We start from the raw sequence: 23924 nt of genomic DNA, 5'->3' as shown, positions 1-23924 counted from the left end.
ACCCTCCAGTGAGACATGGACGACAGTGAAGCAGGATGACAGCCCAACGTTAGGTGACACTGTCTTAGGGGCAGCAATGATGGTTGGAGGCTCTTGCCCCACCACAATGCTCTTGCCCGCCTGTCTCAGCAAGGACCTAAGCACAGGAGCTGCATTCCTGGCAGCAGGAACTGTGAATTTGGTTTGGCAGTATCACTGATGGCTCATTTCTTTCTGGTTTGCTTATGAATGGCCTCTTCTGTGAAGGTTGCAAATCCGAGCCTGGCTGCTGTTTGATGAGATTCCTCTAGTTCAAGGAGAAAATTATCCTATTTCCTTTGCTTTTGCCATATTCCCACATCCTTGGGCTGAGCGTGTCCAGAGGTGGCGTTCCACTGGGCAGGGAAGATGCAATGTTAGATGTTTTGCTTTTGCGATTCTCCCAGGATTTATGAACCATTACAGAATGACTCATGCGACCACATATTTTCCATGCCTCAACCAGGATCCTTTTCACGCTCTGTATGCAAAAAATTAGACATAATCAGTTCAGATAGTGTGCAACTCACAGCCTTGCTTTCTATGGTCAGGTCTCTGGGGTGGAGCAGGGAGAGGTTACTTATTGCTGTATCCTTTACTTTGCAGATGCTGTGGGATTGTTACTGATTGTTTAGATGCAGAACAGATTGTTTGAACATTTTAGTGACAGAGATTTCCAAGAGATGCTAATAAGCTGTGACAGTCGTGTGATCCCTGCCTGTGGCGGGACAAAGCTGATTTTAAGGCAATTCATTGTGCAATTGATTATCTCCAGGTACAAAGAATACTCTTGCCCCAGAGATCCCAGCCTTTGGGGATACATGGGGAGAGCAGGCCAGGGACTGTAAAGCTATTGAAGAAAATTACGAAGGAGCTACCCCAGACTCAGATTTTCAAGGGTGTGGCAGATTTAATGCAGGAAAGAGAAGCCAAAAGGCTATTTCTCATCCCAAGATCCCCATTTCATGTCTCTAGGGAATGTCATTTTGAAAACATTAGATATCAAGGTAGAAACCTCAGTTCAGCTGGGCACCTGCCCTAATCTTAGATGATGATTGTAGTCTAGATACCAGGGGCAGCTCCATGGCTTTGCAGACAAACGTGTGGATTATTTCCACTAGCATCAGCATAACCTCACATTTTCCATGAATGCGGCTCTGGCCCTGCCTTCCCCAGCCACTGAATGTCAGTCACATCCAACTTGGAACCACAAGGCACAGGAAGCCACTGCTGACCGTTATAAATAGAAATTATGGCTCTTTTAACCATAAGCCTCCCATGGTGCCTCCACCCAGCTAGAGAGATGACTTACAGCCTCACTGATACTCCCATCTGACCAGCCTCTGCTATGGCATTGGTCATCAGCTACAGACACCTTCACTGTTCCTTTATCCTCCCTCCCGCAGTGCCCAGTCATTTCACACATCAGATTCCAGCTTTTCTTTCTCACCTTCAGGGCCCTCCACGACCTTCCTGCCTCCTCTCATCCCCTTCTGTTACCCCAGCTACTCATTGGGATCTCACTCCATACCCTTTCCTTATAAGCCCCCATGATTTTCATGGTCTTTCCTCCCCTCACCGCCTGCAAGACTGAAACTCTCTACCCCTTTTCTACCCCCCATGGCACATCTCTAAGTCCCTGCTCCAATTTCACTTTTGCAAGGAGTCTTATGGAGAAGGTGGTCTTGGACATGTAAAACGTTCCCTGTGTACTACTTTGTATCAGCCTCCTTGACTGCTTAGCCCAGTGATTTACAACCTGTGATCCACGGAACCCCAGCAGTCCGCAGACTATGTCTGAGATTTCCAAAGGGGTCTGCACCTCCATTCTAAGTAATTAGGGCATCTGCAAATGAAAAAAGGCTGCAAACCCCTGACTTAGGCTGTGACTCTGTGGTCTTTCCCCAGAGACCCTCCCCCATCCCACACCCAATCCCCAGCCTGTGGTGTTGGTTCCTCCTGCATGCAGCTGCCTATTGATTGTAAGTGCCTTGGGACTAGGATTCAGTCATTCTCTGCAGGGTAAAGTGCCCTGCACAGCACTAGCGCAGAGTAACTAATAACTGATTCTAAAGCATGCATCACCCTAGGGCCATGGTCCCTGTTCTGATCCAAACCCGCCAGCCAGCCATTTGTCTTCACTATAAATAGCTCTGATTTGCTGGATTTTTTCCCCAGTATTCAATAGCTTCCAAGGCCAGAAGGAACTATTGTGCTCTAGTCTGAGCACCTGTATAACACAGGCCATAAAGCCCCAAAATAATTCCTAGAGCCAATTGTTCAGAAAAACATCCAATCTTGATTTTTTAACAATGTCAATGCTGTAAAATCCATCACAACCCTTGGCAGGTTGTTCTAGTAATTAATTACGCACCATTTAAAAATGTATGCATTATTTCCAGTCTTAATTTGTCTAGTTTCAACTTCCAGCCCTTAGATCATGTTATGCCTTTCTCTGCTAGATTGAAGAGCAAGTTATGAAATTGCTGTTCCCCAGGTAGGTACTTATAGACTGTAATCAAGTCACCCCTTAATCTCTTTGAAGCTAAATAGATTAAAGAACATGCTCAATCATTCTCATGGCTCATCTCTGAACCCTTTCCAATGAATCAACATCCTTGAATTGGGGGCACCAGAACGGGACACAATATTGCGGCAGCAGCTGCAGCACCAAATACCAAAGCAAAATAACCTCTCTATTCCTACTTGAGACTCCCCTGTCTACTCATCCAATAGTTGCATTAGCCCTTTACAGTGGTGCTGTAAACTCATGTTCAGCTGATTATCTACCATGACCACCAAATCTTTTTCAAAGTCTCTGCTTCCCAAGTAGAGTCCAGGCTCCTATAAGTAAGAATGAGAGGCCATAGAATGACACTCCCAACATAAACCCTCCCCAGGAAGCAGCTCCAGGATGCAGGCCACTGCTGAGTTATTGCTGTTCAACTGGCATTTCCTTTATAGAATTTGCTTCTTGTAGCTGTTGATATGGCAACAGGATTAGACAGGTAAACTGACCATTCGTGATCTCACTCCATTTGAACTGAGGACCCCATCCAGGTGCCAGGCAGGTAGGGTGTTCAGATGGATATATTTAAAGGAGGTGGGAAGAGGAATGTGGTAAATATAGAGGCCACAGACCCCCAATAATTTGTGTGACCCTCACCTAATGAAAACTGAAGCAACCTCAGTATTCACTGCTCCTTGATTGGGCACATCCTATTATGTTACCCAAAGAGCTAACACTCAAGAAACCAAGGCACAATAACACTCAGTAGGCTCTGGCTTTTAGTAGTAGCTCTTTGGGGGCAGAGACTGCCATTTATCACCTTTATTGAGCATACAGGACCTTGACCTCTACCCACTTCCCTAATACAAATGTTCAGAAAGAGTAAAGCCCTTGTTCATTGCTAATGTCCTTTACCTTGGATGGGAGCTCACAAACTTTGGGCTTGTCTATGTAGGAGAATAATTCCTGGTTGGACTCTGTTCTAAAATAAAAGTGATTTTATTGTCAAATAATTACTCTGGTTGAAAAGCAGAGTAATTATTCCAGCACAGTGTCCAACTAAAGGAGGTGAGTTATTCCAGAATAGTCATGCAGGTCAATTTCCTGTCTGTAGGCACAAGGCCTTTGGGATGGGGCATTCCCTCCCTGACACAGACACTTACAGATGATGTAGGTTTCTTGGCAGCCTTGACTGTGCAAAGCAGTTGCCATTTGGGGTTGGATTAGAATTTGCATAGGTTGTGATTGCAGACCAAGCTGTAACTTACATGATAAGTGCAAGGTGGAATGGCTGCCTGAGTTAAGACAAAGGCTTAATTGCACTGGAGTTGACTACTGCGTGTGAAGGAATAATCCCATTTTACTGTCCGGGGGAGGAGGAGTTCCTAGGTCATTCCTGCTTGCTCACAGGCTCATGGTCTCTGCTAGGAGTTTGCAGAATATAGTACAGGAACATGTAAAATAAAAAGCAAAGTATTAAATGGAGTCCAGCTACTCCCTTTAGTGTTTCCCATTTGTTTGATTTAGAAAATAATTCATGCCTATTTCATCCAACTATCAAGAATAATATTGTTAAACAAATTTTGTTCTTTGCCATTAAAGTTGCTCACTTGATGAGATTTCTGTCTGAGCTCAGACTGCACTAGATGATGTCAGGATCTGGCTGTCCCTTCAGAGCGCTTATTCCCTCCCTTGTAGCCTGGGGGACATTTTCTTTGTAAGATGGCCAAGATTTCTGAGAGGAGGCCTTTGTATAAAGTGTATTGTGTCCTCACAGGCACCAACCCTGTATTTTTTTTGTCAAATTATCCCATGCAGTTTATGCATCAGAGGATTATCTGTAGGAGAAACAGAAAAACAGCTTATTTCCTTGTGAGCAAATCATATACTGAACAAAAAAGGACAGTTCCATTTTGTTATGGCAACTGAAATATTGAGAATGATGTAAAGGAAACTCCTATCAGACCTGGGTCACATCACTGCAGCTTCCTTTGCAAAAATATACATTAATTCTTTTGTTGGCTAGAGCTCACTGGGAAGATAGTTACCTCTGTTATTATGCAGGAATTTGGGAAGGCCAGAGGTGACAGGCTATTTTCATGATTGCAGTTTATTGCAATAAATTTAAGCACATGTTCCAAAGACTTGTGAACTGAAGTAACTTTGTTGAATGCCTCTTTTATTTAGCTTCAGCGGTTAATTTAGCATGTAAGCTCTTAGGGAGCCAGGATCGGATCATGTTTGTGCAGCACCTAGCACCATGTGGGTGCTGCTGGAAACAAACAGTTTGTGCAGTGAGTTCTGCAGAATTTTTTTTTTTTTAAACCACTTTCCTTTAAAAAGCTGCCTTTTCATAGAGCGATTGTGCCACCTCATGGGCTCTTTGCTTTCTCCATCTCAGGCCATCTTTGCTTAGGTCTAACAGAGCCATGGCAGACTACACTAGAAAACAAAATGGCTAGCAGGCAGGTTCCAGGACAGCGAACCACATCTCATTTTACAGAGCAGGAGCTGCAGAAGAGTACGATTAAAGCTCCCAGATACTGGACTAGAGAGATGGGCTCCAAGCAGACTGGACCTGGACTGAAAAATACTTTAATTGCATTTAGCACTTAAACAAAACACAGTATATAATGTCTCTTTTAGGGTCTGAGAGATACTAGAGGATCCAGCTTGTAGCAATGCTGCAACCAAGTGACATTTATACTTGCAGCATTTTAGTCTAATAGGCAAGTGCTCAGAGGAGGAAATAATAGAGAATATAACTATTATAATACACAGCAAAAGGGGGGACAATAGTTCTAGTCTGTTCTTTCAATACCAGATTTGTGGTAATGGCCACGTCTGACCAGGAAGAATGATCCAGTCATAATGTACCACCCAAGGATTCAGTAGACCTGGGTTCAATTCTCTGCTCTGCCACAGACTCCCTGGGTGGCACTGGTCAAGTCACTAATCTCCGAGTTTCAGTTTCTGTCTGTAAAATGAAGCCAATAGTACTTCTCTACCTTGTGATGGTGATCTGAAGAGAAAAACCATTATGAATGTGAGGTGCAAGGTATTACAAATAGCCAGACGGGCTGAAGGACACTTGTTTTGTGATTCACAGACTCAGCCTTTAAGGCCAGAAGGGACCATCATGATCTAGTCAGATCTGCTGCCACAGAACCTCGCCAACCTACTCCTGTAATAGTAACCTCTGGCTGAGCTGCTGAAGTCCTCAAATCTTAATTTAAAGACTTGAAGTTACAGAGAAGCCACCATTCACTCTAGTTCAAACCCCTAAATGACCTGTGCCCCATGCTGTAGAGGAAGGTAACTTCCCACCCAGGGTCTCTGCCACTCTAATCTGGGGAAGAATTCCTTCCCCACCCCGGATATGGTGATCAGCTAGATCCTGAGACCCACCAGCCAGATATCTGGGAAAAAATTGTCTGGAGAAGGTGGGGGGCTTCTGAGTTACTACAGTGTCCCATCTCCTGCCATTGGGGATATTTGCTAATTGCAGTCACAGATGAGCCTTATACTACTACCTTCTCCATAAATGTATCAAGCTCAGTCTTGAAACAAGTTCGGTTTTTTGCCCGTAAAGCCTAAATTTGTTGGTCATGTATATCCATTTGTTCTTGTCCCAATGTTGGCCCTTAATTGAAATACCTTCCCCCCGTGTTTATACCACTGATGTATTTATAGAAGCGATTATATCTCCCTGCAGCCTTTGTTTTGTTAGGCTAAACAAGGTAGCTCCTTAAGTCTCCTCTCAGAAGGCAGGTTCTTCATTCCTCTGATCATCCTAGTCGCCCTTCTCTGCACCTGGCTCCAGTTTTAATTGATCTTTCTTAAACATGGAAGATCAGAATTGGACAGTATTCCAGATGAGGGGTCTTGTATCAATGGTAATAACACTTCTATATCTCTACTGGAAATACCTTGCCTGCTGCATCCTAGGATTGCATTAGCCTTTTTCACAGTGATATTTCATTCATGCAGACAATGGCTAAGATTTTCAGGCTTGGGTGATTTAAAGTTAGGCACCTAAATCATCTCTTATACTTAAAGAAGCGGCCTGATTTCTAGATGGGTCAAATGCCCCCAGCTCTCTATGAAGGGCACATTTTGGCCAGAGTATTTAAAGCCAAATAAATGTCTCCACTTTTCACTGGCACTTGAAAATGAAACCCAGAAACCATGGCACTATCTAAACCTTTGGGGTAGACCAAGGAAAGTCAAATACTAAAGGCACCAGCCCCTACATACAACAAGCTAGTCAGATCCAGAAAAGCAGTGTTTTTATAGATCAGATAAGTAGAACGGTTGGCACTGGTAATGGAGTAGCAGCGAGAGCCTCTAGTCTAGTCACTCAAAACCAGCCCAAGATACTAATGGCCACAAGTTGTTTCCTTTTTGAGGACAGCCTGTTGGCCCGTATTAAGTGCACTGGAAGTCTTGGTGCAGGCTATAGCAAACAGATATCCAGATCACAAGGTGGCACTGGCTGTCCTGCTCCTGCCTTTACAGACATCTGTATAGCCTGTTATCAGGTTGTTCTATAGTTAGAAATCTCTAAATTCACTTAAAACAGAGAACTCAGTGAAAGCTGCTGACTTTTAAAATCAATATTTTATTTTACTTGAATGTGCAAATAAATATAAAAAAACTACATTCAAAGAGCTGGCAAAGCAATTACAAGCCCCAAAGCAAAGATCCTTCAAAAAAAAAAAAAATGGAAGAACAAACTTTCTTTAATCAATTTCATGCTAGAAGATAGACAGCGTTCAAATGCTGAAATCTCAAAGGTTAGCAGGCTGCTCTCAAACACATTGGCACCACCCACTTGTTTCATTCACATCATTTGCCACTATCACATTTGAGACAATAGCGCTGTAAAGGATGAAAGTCTCACTTAATCCATTCAGATTATAAATTAAGGTTTACAAAATAAGGATGCTTAAAAATACCTGAAGTACACTTAAAAATGTTGGGGAGATTGACCAGGGTCCATGCGTGTATTAGCCTTACGCACCCACCCTGGGAGACTTAGAATCAATTGCATTTTAAGCCACAAGTTGCAAGCTACGTTCTAGTAAACATTTGTCTGTATCACAAAACCATAACAAAATTTGGCACAGTTGGTCATCTCTGCTTGGGACAGCAGAGTGTTGAACAGGATTGAGGTGCATTTGTAGAGCTGTGTAGAGGCAAAAGGGGATGTTGCACTAGTCAGATCTATCCTAACCTCTTACAGAGCTCCATCCCTTACCTAAAACAAGCCAAGGGCTTTGAAAAAAACCTTCATATCATTTCTGCTACTGGCATCAGTTGAGCCCTGAATAATGAGAATCTGGGTTCATGGTACAAAGCGCACTGCTGGCAATGGATGTGCATGTGGCCACAAATGCCAAACGGTCAGCCTTGCTGCCTCCCATTCACAGATTATCTTGCAAAAAAGAAACAACTGGTACAGTTTTAGGTCAAATGTGCACAAATGGACCATTTCTCCTGCTGTCAAGTGAGACAACTGCAAAACCAAATGCAGTACAGTGGGGTAAACACAGCACGACTCCCATAGGCTGCTACTTGGGTCCAGCAGAAATTATAACCATAAAAACCAAACCACAGAAACAAAACACATCAGGGGATCCAATTCCCCGCAAAGGCCAGGAGACCTTGGAGTCAGGGCTGAAAAGAAGCTAGATTTGCCTCATGACACCATGTATTTTACACAGGATTATGTGCTATTCCCAGGCTCCTGCAATACACAAGTGAAGTGAGGATGGGGTTGCAGGGCTGCCTTGACTCTGAACTTTCTGGTCCTTTTGCTAGGTTTAAGTCAGAAGACAAATGTAGAGTTCTGTTTGGTGTGGAGCATGGTGGGGGTGTGTGTGTGTGTGTGGGGGGGTTTTTTTTGTTTGTTTTTTTGGCAGCGTTCAGGAGGAGGTACACAAAGTGTCAATGGAATAGCTTGTCTACACTGCTTACGCCTGGACAGAATCCTCCTCTGAATACACATTTCTGTGTGTCACTGCAAAAGAGAGCATCTGTACAGACATCAACAAAAGAGCAGTATCTAGGAAACCCTCCAAGCCAATGCAAACATGCTTTAAGAGCTCCATCTACTGATCCACTTTGTAAGTGTTATTATCCCAGCAGTACTCAGATATGTGTCTGCAACATACAGTCTCAGAGGCTGTCAATCAGCATGCAAAACACAAACAAAAAACCCAGACCTACTCATGGATTTTATTCCAGCTTCAAGCAGTTCCTGAAATGAGAAGGCAGGATATTGCAGCATGACACAGTTTTATAAAGATTGATGGATCCAATACAGAATTCTCTGCGGAGGCAGAGAATGTGCCCGGCTCACTTGCTCAGCAACGCAGCCCATGGAGCCATTTCTGATTAGCGCCTGCTCTGAAACCCTTAGCCAATCTAGCTGTTTTAAAATTCGAAGGGCTCATTTCCCTCGATGTCTCAAGATTTGGCATTTCCTCACCACAGCAGCAGTAATGCATGTGGCATTCATAGCTTCATTCATATGAACAGATAACGCAATTGAGTACCCGCACCCATGGCAAAGCCAGTGATCTGTGCCCAGTGCTCTGGGCCCACTGGCCCTGAGAGGTTATATTAAGAAGTTCTGCAGACTGAGGCATGGCATGAAATGCAGAGGGACATAAAACACTTAAAAAAGAGGAAGCAGCTGCCAGTGTCAGCTCTAGCACCCATCATGCTCTACACTCGCTAGAGCATGCAGCCCCCTCAGCCACCCTGCAAGCAGCCAGGCCAGCTTGCCCTGTCCCTCCAATGCAGCAGCCATTGGCAGCTCTTCTGGAGCTGAGCACTTGGCACCCCCAAGTAGCCAGCCCACCTTGCTCAGCCTTTCCCACACCGGCTGACTTGTGGTAGGCCTGAAGCTAGAAAGCTACTGTACAGAGTGGCAATGCTAAGAGCCCTCTTCCAGGAATGGCTTTAGCTCTCTTCACGATGACATAGCCTGGGAGGATTACACTGCGAGGAGACAATTCTATGCCATATGGAAAATACATCATAACCCAAAGTAAAATGCTGTTTGGATAAATATCATTAATACATACATTGCATTCCCACCACTATTCTCAGAGTAAAAGTGTTTTGCCGGCAAAGCTCCTGCTTGGCATGGTCACGTGGATGAGTCTCTGCTCATGGTGAGGCTGGACGGCGACTGTACTGGACTCTGTATCTATTCACGGGGACCCCATGGACATTCACCGTCTCACAAGTTGTTTTGCACGGGACCATGTCCTCGTCCTCATCGCCCATTAGCCAGTCTTGAACCAGTTCTGCCGCCTCCACTGTAACATTCTCTTCTAGCCACCTGCTGTGCCACTCTTCAAACTGTTGGTGGTGCTTTAGCAGAACCATGGGCTGCACCTGAGACAAGGACAGTAAAGGTCACTGAAAGGCTCGTAGGGGAGAAAGTTAAATCTTCAGCTCTCTGGATTCTAGAGACATAAAACAACCAGAGGAGCACATATCCCTTATACCTGCCTCTAGAGGCCTCTGCTTCTTAAATGGAACTATCCTCGTGTACAGCTTGCATGGTAAAGCTATGGCCAGTAAACTAAGGTATACAGCATTTACCAGTTCCTTTGCTATTTCAGCCAATGTGGAGATGTAACTCCAGGGAGCAGTCTGTCGGAATTCAGCCATGAGACTCCTGTCACTGCAGGTCTCGCAGCTCAAGTTCCCCATCTCTGCCAGTGCCTGAGCTGTTGAGAGAATAACAGGACATGCACCTGCTTGGCTCGGGAGAGAGTGCCCCGCCTGTACATGTAATCCTCAGAGTTCATGATGAACATCATTTTGTGGGTGTTGAGCCTGAACCTGCAGTCCATGTTGCATGCACTCTCCACCCCGATCAGCCTCTTCCAGGAACTCTTCACTTCACTCCGCAGAGCTCTCACTTGCTTGCATTGCCACTTGCGGAATTTTTTAAGATTCCTAGGACAAAACCAAGTATTATGAAGTATTTTAAAATCCCTGGCTATTCAACTTCCACCCGCCTAGTCACCAAAGATCAGAGCATGACATTCACATTCCTATGCCTGGCTCTTCCCAGGAACTTTGCTTCCAGACCATCCCCTTACCCCCAAGGTTGGCAGACTTTTGTGATGAAGTGCAGAAGGGATTAGGCCTTAAATTTCCCCCCAAAAGAGGGCCTGCTTAGAAAACAGTCCTACTCTCTTCTCCTTATTGTACACTCTGTATTCTGTGAAAACCTGAGTGCTGCCTTCAATGCCCTTGTGCAGAGCGCCACACGCTGGCTGCAAACCTGCACCCCAGAGTGCCTGTATTTCTCTGGAACGGTGTGTACAGTATATTGGTTTTGAGGTGCTAGGGATGGAAAGCGCAAGAGAAATAAAATTTGAAGGGACTCTTCCACACAGGAATCGAACCAAAATAATCTCAACACACAGGACTGCAGCAGAACCAGCTGTTGTGGGCAAGACACCAGGGAAAGGGGAGAGCTCACCTTTGCAGAAAGACCGGTTTCAGTAAGAAGCCATCGTTCTGGTTGTTTGGGACGCCCTCCACCCCAACGTACTGTTCCATGTAGTTAGCCAAGTGCTATACAAGAAAGACCGTTTCCAAGTCATATCTCCCCAGTCAGAATAAACTCAGTTGCCCTAATAGTGTATTTCCAGGCTGCTTTTAAAGCTGCCTGTACCTAACCCAACCACCCCTGAGCCAATTTGCGTTTAAATCCACGTCTGTATCAGCAGCCTCTATATCAAGGGGACACCGTCCTCCACATGCTCTACCCCAAGTACACTCAATGTCCTGGGAAAGCCTGTCCCACAATTTGGAGTGAAATGGAAGGGAACATTCCTGGCAGCCTCCTTTGTCAGTGGCACAGAGGTGACTCCATAGTCATTGCAACTTAATTACCTGAACCTCCATAGGGTCTTCTGTTTGGGTTTCTTCTGTGTCCAGTAGCTCGATGGTCATTATCACCTGCCCTTTCCTCTGAAGAAACATTACCTGTAATGAAGTGAGACACGGGGGATGTCACCTGCAGCCTCCAGAGCTGGGCAGGAGCCCAGATCAGTGTGCTGAATTTTCATGGAAATTCAGCTGAACATGACAGATTGGGGAAGAGGTGAATATACAACATGGCACCCTGATGCTTGACCACACAGAAACCTAGGCTCAGTTCTTGCTACCACTTTCTCCATTCCTCTACACTGTGTCCTTGGGGATTTCAATACCATCTTTATGCAGATGTTCCTTCAACCTCTCAAGCTCTGCCCTCCCCCACTCACCCTCCTTCTGTGAAACCTGCTTCTCTGCCTGCCCCATCACCCTTAGCGCAGTAACTCCTCAAACTTAATACATCAAAACAAAGCTCCATCCTTCCTTCCAGTCCTCCTCCTAACCCTTCGCCCTCCAATACTGCTAGTTGCTCCACTATCTTCCTCACCACCCTGATGTTATATTAGGCTTCTCTCGCACTTGCCCATGCCTGTCCAAACTGTTGCCAAATGCTGACTGTCCTCCTTCTACAAGACTTTCCTCTTAATTTGATCTTTATTGTTAGAACCATGCTCCAAAGCTTTGGTTATCACTTGTGCTGGCTACTATAAGCACCATCTCTTCCCTCTGCCTCCCCACCAGTCCCTCTGGAACTAACCTCCTGGGCCCTCTGCAAAGATGCCTTAAGACTCCATCCTTCCACATTCAAATCCTTCCTTGAATTCACTGTCACTGTCCACAAAGCCTCCAAACTCTAACCCTAGCACTGACACTCACACCACACCCTTTTGGACTTGCCTAGGTCTGGGTGCAGCCAGCATTCATGCTGTGGCTACAGGGCAGAAGCCCTCTCCTTTCAGCTCTCCTTGCCCGCTGCCCTGTCAGGAAAGAGCTTTGTCTTTTTATTTGCCTCCAAAGTGCCACATGCCCCCATGGAACTATCTGAAAAATAATATATTCACTCAAAGGCTTCCTGCATGTCTGAATAGGAGCAAACTCTCTGACGGGTGCCTGGTCACAGCCTCCTTGGCTAGGAGATACAAAGATAGGAAAACTCCCCGGCCCTAAGTGACAGGATGTGGCTCATCTCTTGGGCGCTAGGCTATCAGGAGAGCATCAGACTGCTGCTGTCTGCACCACCCCAGTCTGGTTCCCCTCTGCTTTCCCCTGAAGCAAGCTCTCACCTTGAAGCAGTTCTCATCTGCCATGCAGCGCTCAGCCTTCCACTGATAGCTGGTCTCCTTGGCTGCCCGGACACACCTGGAGGATAGGTTGCCTCCAGCAGCACCTCGCTTTCTCTCACTTAAGTAGAGCTCTACAACCTTCAGGCAGATATCATCACTCACAAGATGGTGAAGCTATTATCAAGAGAAAAGGGGGTCAGCAAGTTTGTAGCAAGAGTGTTACATACACTGGTGCAACCCACACTACTCCTTTACCTCTGCCCTCTCCCGTCCCATTTTGCAATGAATGTAACAGAGGGAGCAAGGGGCAGTCAAGTCAAAGCATTAGTTTAAACATCTAATTGCTAACCTGGTAATGGAGAGCTTGATAATAGAGTTAGACAATTCACACTCACTAAACTTGTAATCAAAGCTTCTCAATGGCTCTGGTGGGGACAGTCAAGTGTTACCAGCAGAGAAATCAATGAGATGTGTAGTTGTAAGTTAACTGGCCATAGGAATTTCAGCTCACAAACTGCATTTTCTCCTGTTTTTACCAATAGTTGTTTCCTTTGACTATTTCCTCTGCCTTTTTTCCACCACCTACTAACAGCTGTATAAACACCTCAGGAGAAATCTTGGCTTCTTATGTTTGCAGGATACCTTGTAACCCTAATGGTACTATATAAACCAAAGAGGAAATACTGACGCTTACAGAAGCTGCAAGTCCACAGGCCTAGATTTTCAAATGCCAATTCCTTTAAACTGTGATACTCAGGGTTTTTAAGCTAGGGAGAGACGGGGAGGGAAACGGAGAGATGAATGCCAGTCTAACCAGGAGATACATTCCAAGTGGTCGCTCTAAGGTGAAGTTCCTCTTTATCTTTACTCTGACCTTTGCAAGCTCTCTCATACACACTGACAGACCTGTTTATCAATAGGACAAGGAGGGGCTGTTCACCAACGGCGCTTTGGAAGCACTAAGAGATGATTTGAGAGACAATTACCTGGCGGACAATATTCTGCACCAGCTTGTCCATGGTGAAGCCGATGTAGGCATGGATAGTGAACATCTCCCTCAGAGTGTCCTCGTACTGTGTGGGGTCAATGTTCCCATCCAGCAAACTTCTCACCATATCCAAGAATGCTGGGTAGTATTCCTCCAACTCCACCTCACCTGGGCAGGAGAAAACAGCAGTCACTGCACACAAGAGGCAGAGGGTGGCCCCGAGACAGGGGACAGAAGAGATAACTGTGCTCTAGATCTAGGACATTTGGCACCAAGACTATTTTTAGACACAAGCAAGACCCTTCAAGTGCAGCACCAACCACATCTTTTCAGTTGCCACTGACAGCACACAGAAGACCCCAGGAGAACAGTGTGACTATCTGAAATGGTCACTGGGGCAGTGCCTGACTCAACTCTCACACATGTGTATGTATTTTAAATGTAAGCAACAAACTCCAAGACACTTCATAACAGTATTTTCCCATGTTCTAGAAATACCTATATAGAAGACAAGGTATATATTGTACAACAGCCAATGGGCTTGTAGAGGTCTAAATGAACAAAAATGTGTCCCTTGCCTTGTAAGTTATCCCCTAACTATTCTAATTAATACATGCAGGTAACATTAGTTATGAATCCATAATTCTCAGACACTGGAGAAGTCTCAGTATCTATATTCCTCATATTCGTGCCACCTGGTCCCAGTCATTGCAAGTGGCCTCTGCATAAAGAACTCAGAATGCTAAGAGCAAAATAATTCCCAGTCTGCACAATGCTCTTACTTGGTTGTTTCAATCTCAGTTCCATGGCTGGATCATTGGACTTTTCTTTCCTTCCCTCACAGAGGAGTTTCTCCCTCTCCTTTTCAGTTCGATACTCTAGAAGCTGCTTCTGAGCCTGACGATAAATCTTTAAGAGCCTTGAGCAGAGAGTCTGGTGAAGACGGAGGAAGAAATACCAATTATTATTGGCAAAGAACAGACTATAAACATCGTCCAGAGTTTTGTGAGGCTCAACAACAGCGGCATCACAGAAGCCAGCTTTCTCCTCCAGAGGGCTGCTTGGAGGCCCAGGCACATGTTTCTTTCGTAGCTCAGGAGCATCCAGGTTCTGTCCCTGATGGTTTTCTCTATCCTCATCAGTTGACTCTTCAGAAATACTGTGGTCAGGCAGCTGAGAGAAAAACAGCTCCGGTACGAAGTGATGCACTATTTGCCGAATGGTGGCCTGATCTTCCTTCTGGATAGTGGGCTGTCGTTTCACATAGTAGCTAATGAGTGAAGCTGCATCTTCCAGAATCTGTTTATCCTCATAGATGAAGATGAGGTGAGGCTCGTTCGTAGGGGCACTTCTCCCCTCTGAATGCTGCTCCTGATGCTGTAATCAAGAGACAAAGAAGTAAGATCCTTCCAATCCATTCTCAAGGGCCATTCCCACCACAACACACACAAATCAGCCAAGTGTTAATGGCTAGGCTGGGGGACAGTGGAGGAAAAGGGATATTTATGGGATTACATATGCTCTCTCTCTTACATTTTTATCTACAAGTTATATATATTTTCGAGCATTCTTCTCACCCACTCCTGTCATCTTAAATTATGAGCTCTTCAGGGTAGGGATGGTATCTTCCTCTAAGTTTGTACAGCTCTTCCCACAACAGGGACCCAATTCTGATCTGCACTTCTGGGCATTACCGCAATACAGAACAATATAAACAGACAAGATCGATTTTTTGTTAACATATACACCTCATCGTAGACGCTCTCAATCTCATTCAACAAGCTCTTGGAGCGCAGGGCTTTGGTGTCATTTTGTTTGAAGTTGACAGCCTGGTGGTCAAGGGACTTTAAGTATGCCTTCTCATACTGCTCCCGCCAGATCTTGTTGAAGCCCTGCTGGGCTTCCCGCCATTCCTCCTCTTTTGCTTTCAACCTGCATAATGCAGAACAGACAATTTAAAAACCATACCACAGAAATTCACACACAATGTTTTAAGAGCAGCCTGCTGAGACACAGCAAGACCTTCATTATTCCCAGGGGAAAAAAAACAATACAACAACAAAACTTTGGTAAATAAATAGTTATGGCTGGGAATATAAAATATTGTAGTTTAAAAAACATCGTAAGTGCCAGAAGCTCAGGCAATCCACAGTAGAGGTGCCAACACCTTAACTCGGCCCTCCTTTTTCTGGAACAATTTTCTCAGGTCCTAGGAGATCCCCACCTAACTGTCTCTGTATTAAATACAAGGATTCTGTCCGACCAGCCAGAAATACTGGGAAGTGGAAATGGTTCAGAAGTGAGGGGCAGAGCTAAATTTTCCTCACAGGCACTAAAGAAACTGTCACAGAGCAGGGTCCAGGAACAGTGGGTGTTGTGTGAAGATGCCATAGATGGCTGTTGTCCCAAGCTGCTGGTTGCCAGAAGCCAAGATTCAGAACAGGAGACTTGACAGTTAGGGATGGGGGAAGTTAAAAGCTCACGCACCAGGGAGCTTTTTCACTGGAGGGTGGGACTGATTTTCATAGAATATCAGGGTTGGAAGGGACCTCAGGAGGTCATCTAGTCCAACCCCCTGCTCAAAGCAGGACCAATCCCCAACTAAATCATCCCAGCCAGGGCTTTGTCAAGCCTGACCTTAAAAACCTCTAAGGAAGGAGATTCCACCACCTCCCTAGATAACCCATTCCAGTGCTTCACCACCCTCCTAGTGAAAAAGTTTTTCCTAATATCCAACCTAAACCTCCCCCACTGCAACTTGAGACCATTACTCCTTGTTCTGTCATCTGGTACCACTGAGAACAGTCTAGATCCATCCTCTTTTGAACCCCCTTTCAGATAGTTGAAAGCAGCTATCAAATCCCCCCTCATTCTTCTCTTCTGCAGACTAAACAAGCCTAGTTCCCTCAGCCTCTCCTCATAAGTCATGTGCTCCAGCCCCCTAATCATTTTTGTTGCCCTTTGCTAGACTCTTTCCAATTTTTCCACATCCTTCTTGTTGTCTGGGGCCCAAAACTGGACACAGTACTCCAGATGAGGCCTCACCAGTGCCGAATAGAGGGGAATGATCACGTCCCTCAATCTGCTGGCAATGCTTATACAGCCCAAAATGCTGTTAGCCTTCTTGGCAACAAGAGCACACTGTCAACTCAGATCCAGCTTCTCGTCCACTGTAACCCCAGATCCTTTTCTGCAGAACTGCTGCCTAGCCACACAGTCCCTGGTCTGTAGCAGTGCATGGGATTCTTCCATCCTAACTGCAGGACTCTGCACTTGTCCTTGCTGAACCTCATCAGATTTCTTTTGGCCCAATCCTCTAATTTGTCTAGGTCCCTCTGTATCCTATCCCTACCGTCCAGCGTATCTACCTCTCCCCCCAACTTAGTGTCATCTGCAAACTTGCTCAGGGTGCAGTCCACGCCATCCAGATCATTAATGAAGATATTGAACAAAACCAGCCCCAGGACCGACCCTTGATACCGTATTTTCTCTCTTTTTAAAATGCATGCTGAAATGTTAATTGTAATTTTAAAGGGAAAAATCAACATGAGATGCCTATGCCTAGCAAGCAGAGGCTCTTTGGAGAAAAATGGCGATAAAAACCTCTTGTTAAAAATGCGAGATTATATAGCACTAGTTATGTAACGGTCATTGGACCTGTAACAGTGATGCATCACATGCAGAGATCACCTCTAACACCACCACACCCTTGGAATCCGCTGGTTCTCAGTGAAGATTAATCCATAAAGAGGTTTTTCAGTTATGACTGGACAAAAAAAATTAGAACTTCAAAAAAAAAAAAAAAAAGGCATTACCCTCTCACCCCCACTATTCCAAAGTCTCATTCAAAATGACATGTCCAATTAACCTCATTTTCAAAAAATAAAATCCTCCCTTCCTCTAAGTGGGACTAAGAGAAGTTTTAGTGCAGAAAGGAACTTTTCTCAGCAAGCCAGGGATGAGCATAACCATAACAATGGTGCCACTCTCATGGCTCCAGTACAGAGCAATACAGTATGCAAGTGTGAAGAATTCACAAGGTTCAGGGTGGGGGTGAAACAGTTGATTGTCATGCACTAGGAATGATTACATTACAGAAACTGTATTATAGACTGAATTAAAAAACGTACATGTTAATACCAAACGTATCTGAAACCTTTTACACAATTACTTAGCTTTTCAATTAAACTATAAGCATTTTTTATATAATGCCTCCTACAAAGAGAGAATTTGAAAAAAGTTTAATTTTAAAATGTATTTTTAGATGTCTACATTAATACAGAAGGCTATCGGAGGAGGAATCCTAGCTGAAACCAAACAATAGCAAAGCCCCACAGAACTAAAGGAATAGCTTGGTTTACTTATAAAATGAATGAAAAACCAGTTTAACAATTTTCATGGCAGGAGAGGCAGCGATCTTGTTACAGTTATTCCCATATTACACAATCATCACAGTTTGTGGTGGGCTATTTTCGACTGAAACATACATACTGTTACTGCAAGAGCAACAGTGCACTGTCATAATTTGTATTCTTTAAGCTGTTCTCAGATGGGGCTAAGAGAGTCATCTAATAGCTTTGTGACCTATTATATTAAAGTGATTTTTAAAAGATATTCCATTAATTGCTCACCTCTGTCCTGCGTTAGAATCCTACGAGATGAAAATAGGTAATTAATTTCTGAAACAATAAGCTTTCAAAGACTACATTAGCTAATTAGATAGAAATGATAGGTGAACCCAAGAAAGTTACCTTTTTAAAACTACGGGGACAGCAGTAACCGGATTCTTCTTAAGACTCTCAATGATTTCTGGTGCTTTATCACCATAGATACGGTAGATGGCTCTGCGCTGGATCACTTCCGACGTTCCTCCCAAGCAATCATCCAATCGGAATTTCTCCTGATCCTCTTGAGACATCCGAGACAGCTTTTTCTGAACACTCTCCAACACGCGTATTGTGGCCAGATTGGTTTCCAAGACAACATCCAACTGTTAAAGTTCACAAACGATACAACAACTAAGAAAGGATTCAGCAGCTGGTCTCTGCTCTCTTCTCCTATGCTCAGATCTGTACCTGTATTTCAGTGTCCACTGGCTAGGAGTCACGGGCTTCAGTGAGGATTCTCACAAGGTGGAGAACTCTGACAGTACTTTCAACTGTAAAATTGGCCCCCAGATTTCCTTAAGGGCTATTTTGTGCTGCATTTGCCCTTGGCAAAGCAGGGTGCTATGATGCAGTTGACATATCTGGTTTACAGAGACTGTGCTTAGAAATAAAATCCTCTACACCAAAAGCAATATTTAAAGCTACAGCACATGCAAGAGTACTAGCAGGGCACCTCTAAGCCCTGCATGAAAAGGAGAGTATGTAAAGCTCTTGAAACCTTTCCCTCCCGTGATACACACAGTGGCATTATGGTGTTCGTGCCTCCTCCCCCCAGGCTGGAGAAGTACAAAGCAATCACCACTACTGGGGAGAAGTGTGAAAGGGTTAACTTTGGAGAAAAGCAGCTTTGGGAAAGCAAGCCCACACTAAAGCTAAAGTAGAAAGAAGGGGAGGGACTGACACAGCAAGAAGAGTTAACTAATAAATTGAGCCCTGCTCAGATACAAAATTTGTATCTGCATCTGATCTGCAATCCACAAAAATGACCTGTGGATATCCACATCCAGAGATATCAACAAATTTGCAGGGCTTTAGATATAAAATTTGGATCTGTATCTATCCACAATCCACAAAAATGGTCCACGGATATAAAGCAGATATCCCCGGATTTTCAGGGCTCTACTAATAAAGTGTTCAACATTTGGCTACTGACTATAAATAAGGCTCAGATTTTGTAACAGATATTTTTAGTAAAAATCAGGGACAGGTCACGGGCAATAAACAAAAATTCATAGAAGCCCATGACTTGTCCGTGATTTTACTAAAAATATCTGTGAAAATGGGAAGGGAGGGGGTCCATCACCCACAGTGGCTGAGGTCTCTGACATCCACACCATCTCCCACAGCTGGGCTGCAGCGGGGAGACTCCCTTGCCGTCTGCTACAGCTGGGCTGCTACAAGGGGTCCCCTCGCTCCCTGGGGGTCCCTGCTTCCCACCAGCTAGGAGCTGCTGGGGGCCTGCTACCAGCAGTGGTTGAGAACTGTGGGGCTGCCTGCTGACAGCTCCAGCCCCAGGGAAGAAAATGTCATGGAAGTTTCTGGAAGTCACGGTTTCTGTGACTTCCATGACATAAACATAGCCTTAACTATCAATAATTTTGAGGCTCTTGGTCACATGAACAGGAGACCAAGTTGCAAAGTTCTAAGATGAACAACAGAACCACCTCAAATCGTTCGTCCTCACAGCGATGCAGCTGCTCCTCATAGGGAGTCTTCTTTGAGCTGACAAATGTGGAGTCTTCAGACCAGGATGGAAACGAGACCCAGGTGTCATTTAACACCTACAACAGAGTCAAAGACAACAGTCTACAGTGTCCTATGAAAAAGGACCTGTTCCTGAGGACCCGGTAGGACCTCTACAAGGGAAAATATAAAGTAGTATATTAACAGTGTTTCTATCAGCAGGTAGCTAGCTAGGTATTTTTGCCAATGATCTGTGCCAGAATTTTAAAATGTCAGCATTGACCATTTCTCGGACATTGTGCATGTGAACAGTTGCACCCAGACATTGTTCAAAAGATTTCTAAGGTGTCCTTTGCTGCTGTTTCATAAAGGAGGAAGAGATGTTTGTCTGTAATAGTCAGCTACTGGTGATAATGGAGACAAAAATGCCAGTGCCAAGGAGGGTGGGAGGGTTGCGCTATTAAATCCAACTCCCACTGTCTGCCAAGATGCTCTGACTCAAAATGCTCCTTTATAACAAAAGGCAGCAAGTGCTTCACAAACTGGTAAACTAAACCTACAGGGTTCACTTCCCCTATCACTAGGGCCCTACCAAATTCATGGTCCATTTTGGTCAATTTCACAGTCATAGGATTTTAAAAATTATAAATTTCATGATTGCAGCTATTTAAATCTGAAATTTCCAAGTGTTGTAATTGTAGGGGTCCTGACCGAAAAAAGGTTGGCTGTGCGTGGGTGGTGTCGCAAGGTTATTGTAGGGAGGGTTGCAATACTGCTACTCTTACTTCTGCTGCCTTCAGAGCTGGGCAGCTGGAGAGCAGCAGCTGCTGGCCAGGATCCCAGCTCTGAAGGCAGAGCCACCACCAGCAGCAGCACAGAAGTAAGGGTGGCATGATATGGTATTGAAGCCTTACTTCTGCGCTGCTACTAGCAGAGATGCTGTCTTCGGAGCTGGGCACCTGGTTAAAAGCCGCCACTCTCTGGCCACTTAGCTGACGACAGCGCAGACGTAAGGGTGGCAATACCATGACCCTCTGCCTAAAATAACCTTGTGACCCCCTTGCAACTTCCTTTTGGGTCAGGACCCCCAATCTGAGAAAACGGTGGTTTACCTCGTGAAATCTGTATAGCATTGGGTAAAAGCACACAAAAGACCAGATTTCATGGTCTGTGGCGCGTTTTTCATGGCTGTGAATTTGGAAGGGCCCTACCTATCACTGAACACAGCCAACATTGAATGATCCCATACTAGAATTGTACCCGCTTACACAGGATATTTTTTTAGGCTTTGACTCAAAATTTGCTTTTTGGTGACTCACTGGCCTACTATGCTACAAAGTCTGTGTTCATACCTGGTGCTGAAAAACTCATTTTATGCTGTGAAATAAAACTTCTCTCCCCAATTCCCGCTGCCCCTTCTACCTATCATCAAGGACAAGGAGTAGGTCCACAAACAAAGTTGTACCAGTTTAATGCAAGGTGTGATTTTATAATGATTTAGTTAAACCAGAGCAACTTTATGTGTGGCATTCTTATCTCCATATAAGCCTGATTTATATCAGTTTAGCTCAGATTAGCAAATTTACAGGTGCAACCTCAACGGACATAAGCAGTTTTAAACCAGTTTAAGAGCCTACATACAAAAGTTGCACCAGTTTAAACAAAGTGATTTAAATTAAATTTGTGCAATGTCCATGTTTCAGAGAAGTCCTAAATCATCATAAGAAAGCAGTATGTGGAGGGCACTGACTAGCCTGCTTTAGGAAAGGCTATCATTGCAGACTGGGGATTCAATGATATTAAGCTTGGAGTACCTCCTTGCAAATGGCTGTTCTTCCGCTGCATTTTGGCTGCTGATAGGTTTTTGGAAGAGCCCGGTAACTGGATCCTATGCGTTTGCAGGAAGCATAATCAATTTCCCGACTCATTCCATCCCCAGATCGGTCACTCAGCGGAGAAGCAAATGAAAGCTCTTTCACTCCAAGGAAGGATTTGAACTGTGCAAAGAGTTCTGGGAATTTCCTTAAAAAATGAACAGACATACGTGAGTAATTATATTTCACATCATCACATTCTGTCTGTTTTGACCATTAAGTATTACTTTCTTCACCACCTCTTATATTTCATACAGACCATGGTCAAAACTGAACTGAAAGCTAGGACTTTCCTGACATAACGCTAAGAACTCCCTCTCCATAATGTTATCTGCTTTAATCAATCACTCCATTTAAGGCTCTTTTCAGCCATCCTCTTGGTGGAGGGCTAGAGAGAACTCCCTTCAGAATTCCATCAATACCACTCCTTAACCTGCTGAAGGAGTCTTTGTTCATTGCTATAAGACATTCTCCCTTCTCTTGGAGGGCTAACAGCTCAATTGGCCTCCATCAGGTACTACTACCACTATTTACCTGTTTTATAGCATTGTTCTAAGACTTTATGGACTAAAAGTTGTGTCAGATTTTATTTCTCCTCTGTCTGAATGATTCCTAAAATTTTGGCTTTGCTAACCCAGAAGAAACCTTTGACTTCATAGGGTTTTAATGTTGAAGCATGAGAGAAAAAGTGACATAGCAAATGTTTAAAAGGTACACCCTACATGTCACTGGAAAGACAAGTTCACTTACCCTAAAAATGGGGTGACTAATTGGAGAAGCTCTGAGCCTGACACTAGCTCCTGATTAAAGAGTGCAATACAGCGGAGGAAGTTCTCATACACTTCCTGACTCTTCAGTACCCTGCGTACCTGGCAGAGGGAGGAAAAATAAAAACTGTCATATCATTTGTATACTAGCTTTATTTTTATGCTGATATCTTAAAGGGTCTAAGCCTTTTTGCACAGAGCCAATAAATGCATACACTCATCGGAACCTTGGAAGCTGCATACATACAGAAGTGCCCAGTTTTAAACAAACAGTATTTACACTACTATGAGGTTCACAATTGCTGAGCAGAGAAAATACACACAAGAAGATAACAGTATGCGTTTCCCTCAGGTCCTCCCAAAACTCCTCCATTTGTTAAGAAACGGTTACTTAATGGACTCTACTATACCATAGAGGGAGTCGTAGAATACCAGTCAATTGCTACCTATCCGATTGAAAGCAAGATCATGCAACAGGACGGGGCCAGATCACTGACCTTATCGAAGAAAGAAAACTCCTGCAACGTTCCATATTTTCCCACTGTTGCAACTGACAGATCTTTGGTACCTCGCAGTTTCATTTTCTTCTGTTGAAAAGGTTGGGTATTTTTACTTCAATGGTTTTGATTCAAATACCAGCAATTTCCATTTTACTGAACTGTAACTACCCCTTGCTCTGAGCCTTTATTCCCCAAAATCACAAACTTGCTTTGCCACATCACACCCTCAATGGAGGTCTGTATCAATGACCCCGAGCAAAAACAAAACAGGTTTGCACGACAGGTAAATGATAGGGTATAATCCTGCAGGAAACAGCAATTTACTCAAGGGCAGATGCCCAATTCAGTCCTTCTATCAAGTCCTCATTTTCCTCATACTTAGCATTTATATATAACTTTATATTGTATCAAGGGACAATGCACTTGTCCAAAGTTTTCAACTTCCCTTTGTTAAGTGTCTTCAACACCATTCCCCCATTATTTATTTAAAAAATAAGGGTTCTTTTACTTTCCCCTTCATGTTTGGCACTAGTCTTTTAAGAGGAAAGAGGACAGTGCACCTATGACTTGTCAACTGACTCCTAATGGGATTTTATGAGAGTGCACATGCGCCATATCAGTGGGGAAAATGCCTAAGGACAGACAGAGAGAAAGTAGTTGAGAGCTGCCTGGGAGTCAGGAGACTGGAGGCGGCGTCTGGGCAAAGTTGCATAAAGCAAGAA

General features: G+C 44.3%; 2 protein-coding genes across 10 annotated transcripts in view; one reads left to right on the top strand and one right to left on the bottom strand.

Annotated features, from left to right (window-relative positions):
- Positions 1 to 23924, top strand: part of CPAMD8 (C3 and PZP like alpha-2-macroglobulin domain containing 8) — a 176102-nt gene that overhangs the window by 97499 nt on the left and 54679 nt on the right. For 5 of the 7 annotated variants that reach the window (XM_044998519.1, XM_044998520.1, XM_044998516.1 and 2 more), the window contains exons 41-42: positions 18541 to 18843; positions 22001 to 22105. Coding sequence is in view for 1 of the 7 variants with exons in the window: in XM_044998518.1 (XP_044854453.1) it covers position 22001 (1 nt within the window). In the remaining 6 variants the exon portion in view is untranslated. Of the gene's footprint in view, positions 1 to 18540; positions 18844 to 22000; positions 22106 to 23054; positions 23185 to 23924 lie in introns of those variants that run through there. The other 2 variants (XM_044998523.1, XM_044998518.1) reach the window with 2 other exon arrangements.
- SIN3B (SIN3 transcription regulator family member B) overlaps positions 7129 to 23924 on the bottom strand; it is a 30076-nt gene continuing 13280 nt past the window's right edge. For all 3 annotated transcript variants that reach the window (XM_044998529.1, XM_044998527.1, XM_044998528.1), the window contains 13 exons: positions 23200 to 23289; positions 22686 to 22804; positions 21876 to 22083; positions 20043 to 20159; positions 18463 to 18701; positions 15460 to 15643; positions 14494 to 15088; positions 13710 to 13879; positions 12724 to 12897; positions 11456 to 11548; positions 11040 to 11134; positions 10303 to 10507; positions 7129 to 9937 (listed from right to left, as the gene is read on the bottom strand). In XM_044998529.1, coding sequence (XP_044854464.1) covers positions 9707 to 9937; positions 10303 to 10507; positions 11040 to 11134; positions 11456 to 11548; positions 12724 to 12897; positions 13710 to 13879; positions 14494 to 15088; positions 15460 to 15643; positions 18463 to 18701; positions 20043 to 20159; positions 21876 to 22083; positions 22686 to 22804; positions 23200 to 23289 — 2520 coding nt within the window. In that variant the 3' untranslated portion in view covers positions 7129 to 9706. The remainder of the gene's footprint in view (positions 9938 to 10302; positions 10508 to 11039; positions 11135 to 11455; positions 11549 to 12723; positions 12898 to 13709; positions 13880 to 14493; positions 15089 to 15459; positions 15644 to 18462; positions 18702 to 20042; positions 20160 to 21875; positions 22084 to 22685; positions 22805 to 23199; positions 23290 to 23924) is intronic.

The sequence above is a fragment of the Mauremys mutica genome, chromosome 24 (assembly GCF_020497125.1).
Source record: "Mauremys mutica isolate MM-2020 ecotype Southern chromosome 24, ASM2049712v1, whole genome shotgun sequence".
NCBI lineage: Eukaryota > Metazoa > Chordata > Testudines > Geoemydidae > Mauremys > Mauremys mutica.
The sequence above is the reverse complement of the archived record's forward strand: the minus strand, read 5'-3'. Positions and strand labels throughout refer to the sequence as shown.